This window comes from Bubalus kerabau, chromosome 17 (genome assembly GCF_029407905.1).
Source record: "Bubalus kerabau isolate K-KA32 ecotype Philippines breed swamp buffalo chromosome 17, PCC_UOA_SB_1v2, whole genome shotgun sequence".
NCBI lineage: Eukaryota > Metazoa > Chordata > Mammalia > Artiodactyla > Bovidae > Bubalus > Bubalus kerabau.
Window position 1 is genome coordinate 49,331,218 of NC_073640.1, and position 11,930 is coordinate 49,343,147.

At 47.0% G+C, this 11,930-nt stretch overlaps 1 protein-coding gene across 2 annotated transcripts; it reads right to left on the reverse strand.

Moving 5' to 3' along the window:
* Positions 1-869: 869 nt before the first annotated feature.
* KRTDAP (keratinocyte differentiation associated protein) lies at positions 870-4,268 on the reverse strand. Of its 2 annotated transcripts, XM_055553225.1 has the most exons (6): positions 4,182-4,268; positions 2,884-2,922; positions 2,747-2,788; positions 2,525-2,569; positions 1,677-1,724; positions 870-996 (listed from the first exon to the last, which is right to left on the reverse strand). In XM_055553225.1, exons 1-6 carry the CDS (start codon positions 4,266-4,268, stop codon positions 958-960), a joined length of 300 nt encoding a protein of 99 aa, XP_055409200.1. In that variant the 3' UTR covers positions 870-957. The 2 variants fall into 2 exon arrangements, with proteins under 2 accessions (XP_055409200.1, XP_055409201.1); XM_055553226.1 differs by lacking the exon at positions 2,747-2,788.
* Between the last annotated feature and the right edge of the window lie 7,662 nt (positions 4,269-11,930).

Here is an 11,930-nt window from a genome sequence, read left to right on the forward strand (position 1 = left end):
GCTGCTTACTGGAAAAGCTATAACCTACCTAATTTTTAAGAAGGGATTTCAGATGGGCTCTTACGATTCAAGCTGGGTCCTGAGCCTGGAATCCCAGATAGCTCTGTTATACCAAATCACCACCACCAGAGGACTCAGGTTTTCAGAAGGCAGGTCAGGCAGGGTGCCAGATGTTCAGGGAGCAGCTTAGTTTCCTTGGGGATCTTACCAAGCCGCTCATCACTTCATGCTCCTCAAGAGTGTCAGCCAGTGCTAAGGAGCTAAGACACAGGGGGTCTCTTGCCAGCCTGATATGCCCTTCCCACTTCATCCTATCTCACTACTTACTACCCTCTCTACTTACTCTCTACTTACTCTCGGAGAAGGCAATGGCACCCCACTCCAGTACTCTTGCCTGGGAAATCCCATGGATGGAGGAGCCTGGTAGGCTGTAGTCCATGGGGTCGCTAAGAGTCGGACACGATTGAGCAGCTTCCCTTTCCCTACTTACTCTATGTGTGTATGTGTGTGTGTGTGCATGCACACTCAGTCATGTCCAACTCTTTGAGACCCCAGGGACTGTAGCCTGCCAGGCTTCTCTGTCCAGGAGATCTCCAGGCAAGAATACTGGAGTTGGTTGCCATGCCCTCTTCCAGGAGATCTTCCCAACCCAGGGGTCGAACCCATATCTCCGGCATCTCCTGCCTTGGCAGACAGGTTCTTTACCACTAGCGTCACCTGGGAAGCCCTTTCTACTTACTATCCTCTCAGAAGTCAAAATTTCTGCCTACCAGCCTTGGATCCCACTCCATCTTAATTCCTTTTGAGAGCCCAGTAAGATAAGGACAGAGATACAGATGCAGGAGCTGTTTGTTTGGAAAATGTTTTATTGGCATTACTGAGGCAGCAAAGGGTGATCATAGGATGGTGATCAGTAGCCCACTCTTTCAGTGGCATCAGCAGCGCTGGGTCTCTGGGTCACTGGGCATCAGGAGTTGCACTCCTCAGTCCTTTCAGCTGAGAGAGAGAGGGTACAGTCAGATTGGAGACCCTGGGGCAGGGGGAGCCAGGGTCCTAAGGAAGTCCAGGATAGGGTGGGGTTCTGACAGAGAGGACTCACTGCCCTTGTCTAAGTTCCTATTCTTCTTTGAGTTATAGTGGTTGCAATTTCCCTTAGACTTATTTTGTTGTTGCTGTTTAAGTTTTTACTGTGGTACAGTTGATTTACAATGTTGTATTAGTTTCAGGTGTACCGCAAAGTGAATCTGTTTTACATACACATACATGCACTCTTTTTTTAGATTCTTTTCCCATATAGGCCATTACAGAGTATTGAGTAGAGTTCTCTGTGCTATACAGTAGGTCTTTATTAGCTATCTATTTTATTTGTAGTAGTGCATATATGTTAGTCCCAATCTTCCGATTTATCCCTCCCCTCCCTTACCCGCTGGCAACCATAAGTTTATTTTCCACATCAGCAACTCTGTTTTTGTTTTGCAGATAGGTCATTGATAGCTTTTTTTTTTAGATATCTCATATAAGTGGTATCATGTGATATTTGTCCTTCTCTGTCTGACTTAGCTTTGGTCAGAAGAACGTTTTAGCCTGCTTTCACTTTCCTTACTCTCCCGCTCAGATCCTCTGCTTTTTCCCTCACCCCCAGCCTCCTTTCTCTCCTAATGCCCACCTCCTCTTACCTTAGGAAAGGCATCCCAGTTGAGGAAAGGAAGTTTCCTTTTGATAGACTAAGACAGAAAAAGAGAATGAGAGTAATGTGTTACAGGTCAGGTGAACACGGATCAGTAAGCTCTTGTTGAAGAGTTCTCTGAAGTGGTGATGGTGTCACTGTCTTATAAATACAGTAAGAATGAATATTTTCTGAGTCTATATTCTGTGCTTGCCTTGTACAGACTACTTTACAGGCGTGATTTCACTTGGTCTTTGCAGCAATCTTTTGATTTCAGTACTGACATCATACCCACTTCACAGATGAGGAAACTGAGGCTCAGAGAACTGAAGACCTTTGCATGAGTAGGTGCAGGATCACGCACCACAGGCTGTACTTTCAGTTCTGTCACGGACTTAGCCTCCTTTTTTTTTTTTTAATATTTATTTTTATTTAGTTATTTGGCTGTGCTGGGTCTTATTTGTGGCATGTGGGTTCTAGTTCCCTGACCAAGGATCAAACCTGGGCCCCTTTTGCATTATCCACTGGACCACCAGGGAAGTCCTTGGCTTTAGCCATCTAAATTTAGATAAGTCACTCAACTCAGGACTGCATTTTCTTCCTGGAGGATGAGGGGATTTGAATAAACCCTTGACTGATTAAGTTCTTACTTTTCAGGGATTGTCTTTGTGGGTCACATTAGGAAAACAAAGTGTGGCCACGACAGCCTCCCAGGGAAACTTCCTTCAGCTGGGCAGCATTCCAGAGGGACAGTTACTCCCTCCTGGAACCCAGGAAAGCACCAAAAGGGCTAGACCAGGATGTGTTGCCCCCTACCCGGGAAAACAATCAGGAGAGAAAGGGCACCCAAGCTCTTACCTCAAAGAGAGCATGCCAGTTCAGGAATTCATCATTCTTTAAAGCCTTTGCAGAGAGAGAAAGAGACCAGAAGAGGGTCACTTCCAGGGAGGGACAGAGCTTAGCCCCTGGCCCTCTGGGAGGAGTGAGGGACCGAGGAAACCCTGCAAGCTCTCCACCCAGGCATCAATCTCCTTGAGGATGGGAGTGTTTGTGGAGGCCGCTCTAGAGAATGAAACTTACTGATCGCAACTTGTCAATGTTCAGGAACTGGGCATTAAAGGCCTAGGCAAAGAAGCAGGATGTTAAGAAAGTTACTGAAGAACATTGAAGAGATAGGGGACAAACTCATAGTCAGATGGCGAAAACAGGTGGTTTACCTCGGGTCCTGCCTCATAATTACCAATGGTGGTTTCTTCCTGGAAAGCAAAGAAGAGAAAGGGGTTAAATGATCACCTGATGGCAAATCACCTTCCCCAAAGCCTCTCTGCCACCCTCCACAGGCCAGCCCCATTTTCCATCCCGGGGGGCCTCAGTTAACCCACTCTGTCCCAGTATGGTGGTGGATGGTAGACAGGCATACAGGTGACAAGAAAGGGATTGGAGAGCGGCATGCGGGAGACAGAGAGTTCGGAGCCCAAGACTGCATCCCCTGTAGGCAGCAGGGGGAGAGGGTGGAGAAAAGAGGACTCCTCCCAAGAAAAACTAGCTTGTGTGGTTCTGCGGTAGACTCAGGGTGTTCTGAGACACTCCCACTTAACCCACAAAACTGGGCGCAGGAGATTAGCAGGCCGGTGGGACCCCTTTCTGAGGTGCCCTGCCTGCCTTTAATTGATGGAGCTTGGTTTGCTTTGTGACTTGATTGCCACCAGAGTCCCGGTCTCCATTTCTCTACTCCAGGTGGTAGCCAGCCCCCATCCCCGGACCTTGGTGCCTCCAGGCTGTCACCCTCCCCAACTCAGCTGCCCAGCTTCATCCCCGCCTTACCTCTTCCTTCCCACAACAGAGGTCAGAAACAGTAGCCCACAGGCTAGACCCAAATGTTGACATCACATCATAATTTGGCTTGTTTGTTTTTTAATTTGAATTAAACATTTTTAATTAGTAAGAGTTCATAAATCAGATTTCCAGGTTCTCTGGAAAACTTTTCAACTCTGGCCACACCAGGTACCTTTTCCCACTTAGCAGCAGGCAGGTGGCATACGGACTGTCCCTTTTGAGCTGGGGTAAGACCGTGCCACCTCCCCTCTTGCTCCCCAACGTCACTTGCTCCCGTCCTACGCAGTGGAGCCTGTGCCTTGTCGTTGACTTTCATATCCAGCGTGGACATTCTCCCCCGACAGTGGGATAAGGTGGGAAGAGAGGGACCTCAGGGGTTTTCCTGAGGTCAAAAAAGGTGTGGCTGAACCCAGACGACCAGCCTCAGCCCCTGTCCCCTCTCAGGATGTCCAGCCTCCACCCCACACTTGACCATCCTTTCCAAGAAGCATAAGCCTCTCTGCCCCTTCCCAGGGATGCTTTGTCTCCTTCCTCCTGTCTTCCATTCCTCAGAGCCCCAGCTTCACCTTCAGCCCATGGGAACGGCCAAAGATAAGAGCCACTTCTCCTGTAACTGATGGAGGGTAAAGAAACTGAGGAGTAAATCAGCTAATAAGAGAAGCCAGGTGACATCGCTCACCTCAGAGCTGGCCAGCGCCGCCCCCTGAGCAGAGTGGAGCGCCAGGACAGAGAGAAGAACGACAGCGGGAAGAACGGGGATCTTCATGATGTCAAGTTTGGGGTGCTCTGAGGCAAGGCAACCCAAGGCTTGCCCTTTATATTCCCAGGGAGGCAGATCTGAGCAGAACTGGGGTCCCCACCCCACTGACTCACCTCCAGATCCTATTGCCCACCCCTCGGGCTCTGGGAAGGGGAGGTGTGGATTGTTCCCCACTTACCTTGGATTTCTCAATTCACATACTGCCTCGGGCACTACAAAGGTGAGCCAGCAATGGGGTTCTTCATGCAAACAGAGCTGAGATAGAGACAGGTTGGACCTGTCCCTCCAAGTGATTGGCAGTGGCACCCAAGCAATCTGTCCTTTAGTCTTTGTCTCCTTTCCTTGTAGCTCTTGGTTCCTTTCTTATAATTCAGACTTTTTCCCACCCTATCCAATTCTGTCTAAACCCCCTACACTGTCACTGAAGGCCTACCAGGCTCTGGTCTTAACCCAGCTTTCTAACTTTTCCTTCCTTTTACTCCCTTTGCACATACCTCATGTTCTGGCCAAACTGAACTCCTTACCAAAGCTACCCTTTTACTCCCTCCTCCAAGCAGCTGCCCATGCTAACTTATGCCTAAAATGCCCTTCTCTCCACTTTTGTTCTCAGAACCCAACACCCATCTTAGATAAACTTCCTTGATATCTGTCATCATCTGTTACCCCTGACTCCAAAACTTTTCCCTCCCTCCTCAGAACTGCCATAGCACTTCATTTGTATCTCTCTGGCATTGTACCTAGAGTCACTGTGGTCTTCCCTCTTAGAATGTCAAGTTCCTTGAGGTCAAGGACTATATCTTGATCACCTTTATATCCCCCAGCACCGCGCCTTAGAATGGAGCGGGATTCTACAGATGCTAGATTAAGCATCTTAGAATTTAAACATCCTTCCACCAAGTTGTACACTTTCTTCCTTTAGGGCTGGACCCATTATCCAGCTGTCCATCCTTTACTCTTGGATCTTCAGAGAGGTAACTGTCTTGACCTTAGACAAAGAACTGAGAAACACAGGAAAGCAAAAACAGGTCTTAGAGCTACCCAGCTGGAGATGGGCTCTAGGTCCTAAACTTTGAGTGCCTACACCATCTCGCTGAGCTGATTCTGTTTCCCACCCCACTCCCCCAGCTTGGGAGTTGTATCATCTCAAAGCAACAAGCCACCCTCATCAAGCAGCCTTCTCTGCAGCGAGGTTCAGGCAGCCCAACCGGTTCCTGATGTAACAGGGAGGTGCTGGAATGAAGATGGGAGCTGCCTCGACAAGGTAAGATCTTCTTTAAGAGTGGACTCTTAGGACTTCCCTAGTGATCCAGCAGTTAAATCTGCATCTTCCAGTGCAGAGGGTGTGGGTTTGATCCCTGGTCTGAGAGCTATGATCTCACAAACCTTGTGGCCAAAAAACCAGAACATAAACAATAGAAGCAATATTGTAACAAATTCGATAAAGACTTTAAAAATGGCCCATATCAAAAAAAAAAAACCAACTTTAAAAAAAGAAGACTGGGCTCTTTACCCCAGCCTGATGGGCTACACAGAGCTAGCAGGCCTAGCGGAGGAGGGCTGGGTCTTACTCAGCAACAGTCTTTTTGAACCCCACATCCCAGTCCCTGACATCCTGCCCCTCTTTAGCCTCAGGAAGCCTCCTCTGTCTTTCTAACAGCACCTCCCCTCTGCAGAGCTGTCTGAGGAGACAGTGTTTGAGAAACCATCAAGCACAGATGACCAGGTCACCATGAATGTCACACAAGGTTGGTGCTCCTGGAGGGGACAAGTGAGAAAATGACAGGTGGGTGGAGCACCTCCTAAAAAGGTTTTCTGGAGGACATGAGTTTTTTAATGTGTGATGAATTCTTACCAACTAATTAACAGGGCCTGAAGGATCTCATTAACCACCATTCTGTCAGCATAGGGTCAACAATGAATGAAGCTGAATGAAGAATGAACAAAATGGGACTTCCCTGGCATTCCGGTAGCTAAGAATCTCCCTTCCAATGCAGGGGACACAGGTTCAATTCCTGATCGGGGAACTAAGATCCCACATGCTGCAGGACAACTAAGCCCATGAGCCACAACTACAGAGAAGCCCGCACACCAAAACAAAAGACTGCACAGCTGCAGCTAAGACCCAAAGCAGCCGTAAACAAAAAAATACATAAATAATAATCAAGAATGACCAAAATGAAGACTCGACCAAGGAGAGCCGACATGGTGTAATGAAGTCCCACCAGACCTGCTAATGAAGGAGCACTTCGGCCTGGATCACCTAGAAAAACAGACCAGCCCAGCACCATCACCTCTCCAGCTCCAGAGAAATTTTGCAACAAACTGATTTCCCTATTTTCCTTTCCACCTCATGCAAATGCTGCTAATAATAACGTGAGCCAGTTTATTGATGTCCTACTCTGTGGCAGGCCTTGCGCTAAGCGCTCAAAGTGTGTGATCTCACTGAAATCCCACAGAGCTCCTGTGAGGCGGGTATTACAATTATCCACAGTCTGTAGGCAGGAGAGAACCACAGCACACGGAGGTTAAACCACTCACCCTTGGTCACACAGCCAGGGCGTGGTGAGGCCAGCATTACAACCCCAGATTCCAGAGCCTGCACCTGTACCACTCCTTTCCTGTACTGTGCCTTGCAGAGGGTCTCAGCCTGCCCACCTAGAGCCTTGTATGAATTAGACCCACACCCTGAGAACTGGGGGGCAAAGCTGCAGGGAACCCTCACTAGTCCTCTTCAACAGGTGTCCTGTTTTTTAATTTTTATTTGCTTAATTTTTGGCTGTGCTGGGTCTTTGTTGCTGTACAGACTTTCTCTAGTTGCAGTGAGTGCGGGCTAGTCTCTAGTTGTGGTGCACAAGCTTCTCACTGCGGTGGTTTCTCTTGTGGCAGAGTACAGGCTCTAGAATGCATGGGCTCAATCACTGTGGCCCGTGGGCTTAGTTACTCCGAAGCATGTGGGATCTTCCTGGACCAGGGATCGAACCAGCATCCCCTGCATTGCCAGGCAGATTTTTAACCGCTGGACAACCAGGAAAGTCCCAAGTGTCCTTTTGCGGTGTGTGGCCTGCACAGCCATAGATGGCAGCTCTGAGCACGCATACATTAATTTCAGCGAATTAAAATGCAATCTCAAAAGTTACAGAATGACCTCTGTTCGTTTCCAAGACAAACCATTAAATACACAGTAATCCAAAAAATAAAAATAAATAAATAAATAAATACACAGTAATCCAAGCCTATGCCCCAACCAGTAATGCTAAAGAAGCTGAAGTCGAACAGTTCTATAAAGACCTATAAGACCTTCTAGAACTAACACCAAAAAAGATCTCCTTTTCATTATAGGGGGCTGGAATGCAAAAGTAGGAAGTCAAGAAATACCTGGAGTAACAGGCAAATTTGGCCTTGGACTACAGAATGAAGCAGGACAAAGGTGAACAGACTTTTGCCAAGAGAATGCACTGCTCATAGCAAACACCCTCTTCCAATAACGCAAGAGAAAACTACACGTGGACATCATCAGATGGTCAATACCAAAATCAGATGGATTATATTCTTTGCAGCCAAAGATGGAGAAGTTCTATACAGTCAGCAAAAACAAGCCCGGGAGCTGACTATGGCTCAGACCATGAACTCTTTATTGCCAAATTCGGACCTAAATTGAAGAAAGCGGGGAAAACCACTAGGCCATTCAGGTATGACCTAAATCAAATCCCTTATAATTATACAGTGGAAGTGAGAAATAGATTCAAGGGATTAGATCTGATAGACAGAGTGCCTGAAGAACTATGGACAGAGGTTTGTGACATTGTACAGGAGGCAGGGATCAAGACTATCCCCAAAGAAAAGAAATGCAAAAAGGCCAAATGGTTGTCTGAGGGGGCCTTACAAACAGCTGTGAAAAGAAGAGAAGTGAAAGGCAAAGGAGAAAAGGAAAGATATACCCAATTGAATGCAGATTTCCAAAGAATAGCAAGGAGAGATAAGAAAGCCTTCCTCAGTGATCAATGCAAAGATATAGAGGAAAACAATAGAATGGGAAAGACTAGAGACCTCTTCAAGAAAATTAGAGAAACCAAGGGAACATTTCATGCAAATGGACACAATAAAGGACAGAAATGGTACAGACCTAACAGAAGCAGAAGATATTAAGAAGAGGTGGCAAGAATACACAGAAGAACTGTACAAAAAGGATCTTAATGACTCAGATAATCACAATGGTGTGATCACTCACCTAGAGCCAGACATCCTGGAATTCGAAGTCAAATGGGCCTTAGGAAGCATCCCTATGAACAAAGCTGGTGGAGGTGATGGAATTCCAGTTGAGCTATTTCAAATCCTAAAAGATGATGCTGTAAAAGTGCTGCATTCAATATGCCAGCAAATTTGGAAAACTCAGCAATGACCACAGGACTGGAAAAGGGCAGTTTTCATTCCAATCCCAAAGAAAGGCAATGCCAAAGAATGTTCAAACTACCATACAACTGCACTCATCTCACACACTAGCGAAGTAATGCTCAAAATTCTCCAAGCCAGGCTTCAACAGTACGTGAACCATGAACTTCCAGGTGTTCAAGCTGGTTTTAGGAAAGGCAGAGGAACCAGAGATCAAATTGCCAACATCTGCTGGATCATGGAAAAAGCAAGAGAGTTCCAGAAAAACATCTACTTCTGCTCTATTGACTATGCCAAAGCCTTTGACTTTGTGCTGCTGCTGCTGCTAAGTCGCTTCAGTCGTGTCCAACTCTGTGCGACCCCATAGACGGCAGCCCACCAGGCTCCCCTGTCCCTGGGATTCTCCAGGCAAGAACACTGGAATGGGTTGCCATTGCCTGCTCCAATGCATGAAAGTGAAAAGTGAAAGTGAAGTCACTCAGTCATGTCCAACTCTTCACAACCCCATGGACTGCAGCCTACCAGGCTCCTCCACCCATGGGACTATGTAGATCACAATAAACTGTGGAAAATTCTGAAAGAGATGGGAATACCAGACCACCTGACCTGCCTCTTGGGAAATCGGTATGCAGGTCAGGAGCAACAGTTAGAACTGGACATAGAGCAACAGACTAGTTCCAAATAGGAAAAGGAGTACTGTCACCCTGCCTATTTAACTTAAATGCAGAGTACATCATGAGAAATGCTGGACTGGATGAAGCACAAGCTGGAATCAAGATTGCCAGGAGAAATATCAATAACCTCAGATATGCAGATGATACCACCCTTATGGCAGAAAGTGAAGAGGAACTAAAAAGCCTCTTGATGAAAGTGAAAGAGGAGAGTGAAAAAGGTGGCTTAAAGCTCAACATTCAGAAAACGAAGATCATAGCATCTGGCCCCATCACTTCATGGGAAATAGATGGGGAAACAGTGGAAACAGTGTCATACTTCATTTTGGGGGGCTCCAAAATCACTGCAGATGGTGATTGCAGCCATGAAATTAAAAGACGCTTACTCCTTGGAAGGAAAGTTATGACCAACCTAGATAGCATATTCAAAAGCAGAGACATTACTTTGCCAACAAAGGTCCGTCTAGTCAAGGCTATGGTTTTTCTAGCGGTCATGTATGGATGTGAGAGTTGGACTGTGAAGAAGACTGAGTGCCGAAGAATTGATTCTTTTGAACTGTGGTGTTGGAGAAGACTCTTGAGAGTCCCTTGGACTGCAAGGAGATCCATCCAGTCCACCCTAAAGGAGATCAGTTCTGGGTGTTCTTTGGAAGGAATGATGCTAAAGCTGAAACTCCAGTACTCTGGCCACCTCATGCGAAGAGTTGACTCACTGGAAAAGACTCTGATGCTGGGAGCGATTGGAGGCAGGAGGAGAAGGGGACGACAGAGGATGAGATGGCTGGATGGCATCACCGACTCGATGGACATGAGTTTGAGTAAACTCTGGGAGTTGGTGATGGACAGGGAGGTCTGGCGTGCTTCAGTCCACGGAGTCCCAAAGAGTTGGACATGACTGAGCGACTGAACTGACTAACTGAAGCTGTGTTGTTACCAAATGGAAACAGAGAACTAAGAGACTAAATGGTCCTCACTGAGCATATGCCCCAGAATGAACCTGCAATTGCCTAAGATCCAGATGCCTCTTATAGTTTGAGCATCTTGCCACACCAAGGGTGTGTTTAAAGATAGTCTTCTAGTGTTTAAAGATAGGTGCTTTTACATAATGCCTCTAAACACACGCCTATTGTTTCATGTGCACAACCCAAGAAATTCTGTTCACATTCTGGAGAAAAACAAACTGGGTGTGCCACAGGCTGCTCAATGTTATGTAGCAGCCTGGACGGGAAGGCAGTTTGGAGGAGAATGGTTACATGTATACGTATGGCTGAGTCCCTTTGCTGTCCACTTGAAACCACCACAGTGTTGTTCATCGGCTATACTCCAATATAAAATTAAAAGTTAAAACAAAAACAACTGGCCGTGCCGGGCTTATGATTATTTCCATTTGGCACCTTCCTGATTTTCAAGGGTAATTTTGGCTTTACATGATTTATGCTGTAAATGCTAATCTAGAGTCTAGTGTCCCTCTCTCCCAGCTCACTCCCTTTCCCCCATTTAAACTGCCTCGGTGAGTTTGTGTTTCCCAAGCGTCCAGCGTCCAGTGGTTGGGGAGATTGGGAAGAGAGGCACAGGAGGATCCTCATTGGCAGAGAGAGTCCCCGCAGTTCAGTTAATGGGACCCTAAGCAGGAGGATCTTCCCAGGTTCAGCCTTGCTTTGGCTGCATCCCACAGGGTAAGTGGAGTCAGGCAGAGTCACCAAGCCTGCCTCTGTGTCACCCCAGCCCCAAGTCTGGTTGATCTCCTAGTTCTCACTCCGAGAATACCAGTAAGCCCCTGTTTTCCCACAGGCCTTGGCCCACTCCGCCCCAAATCTGCCAGAACTTGAGTGTGGGTGGGAGGCGAGGCCCAACCCTGATTGCTACATTACAGACACACCTAGGGGCTGGGAGTCAGCCTCCTTGGGCTCAGGGAAGGGATGCACGCTAGGGTCTCAGGGTCTTGGTGAACATCGAGATGAAAAGCCTAGAATCCTTGGAGAGAAAGGGGGCCAGGGTATGAGGTATGGGGTATGGAGAGGCAGAGCCCACGGCATCCCTGTCTCATCCTTTTCTCCCTGGGTCGGTGTTGCGGTCACACCCAAGAACGCAGTCACGTTGCCCAGCAGGTCTGGCATCTTCCCTTGCCGCCCACCCTCTGCTCTGTGTACACTTTGCTTAAACTTCTCCCAGGAAGACTTCCTAGATGAGCCCACTTAATTCTTTTTTTTCTTTTTCAAGAAATAGAGTTTTATTTCATTATGACAGATTCAAACCAAGGTTGTAAAAGCCCGAGGATAATGACTAACACATTCCGTGCAAAGATTTTGTTCCTGCTTGACAGTGACCTGTGCCAGACAGATACCAGAATTACTTTTGTCTTTTCAAAAATATCAAACGACGACCGAATTGGAAAATTTTCATGCAGTTCTCGTGGATGAATATTCCCAGAATATGATGTAAAAGCTGACCAACTTGGAGATAGACCATCTCATTTACCTACTTTATCTCAATACTTCTTATACCTTGTAAACTACGTTCACAAGTGGCTGACAGAGGCTAAGACTTTGTTGAACCCACTTAATGTTGACCCCTCTTCTATTCTCTAATTCCCAAATGTTTATTAAAC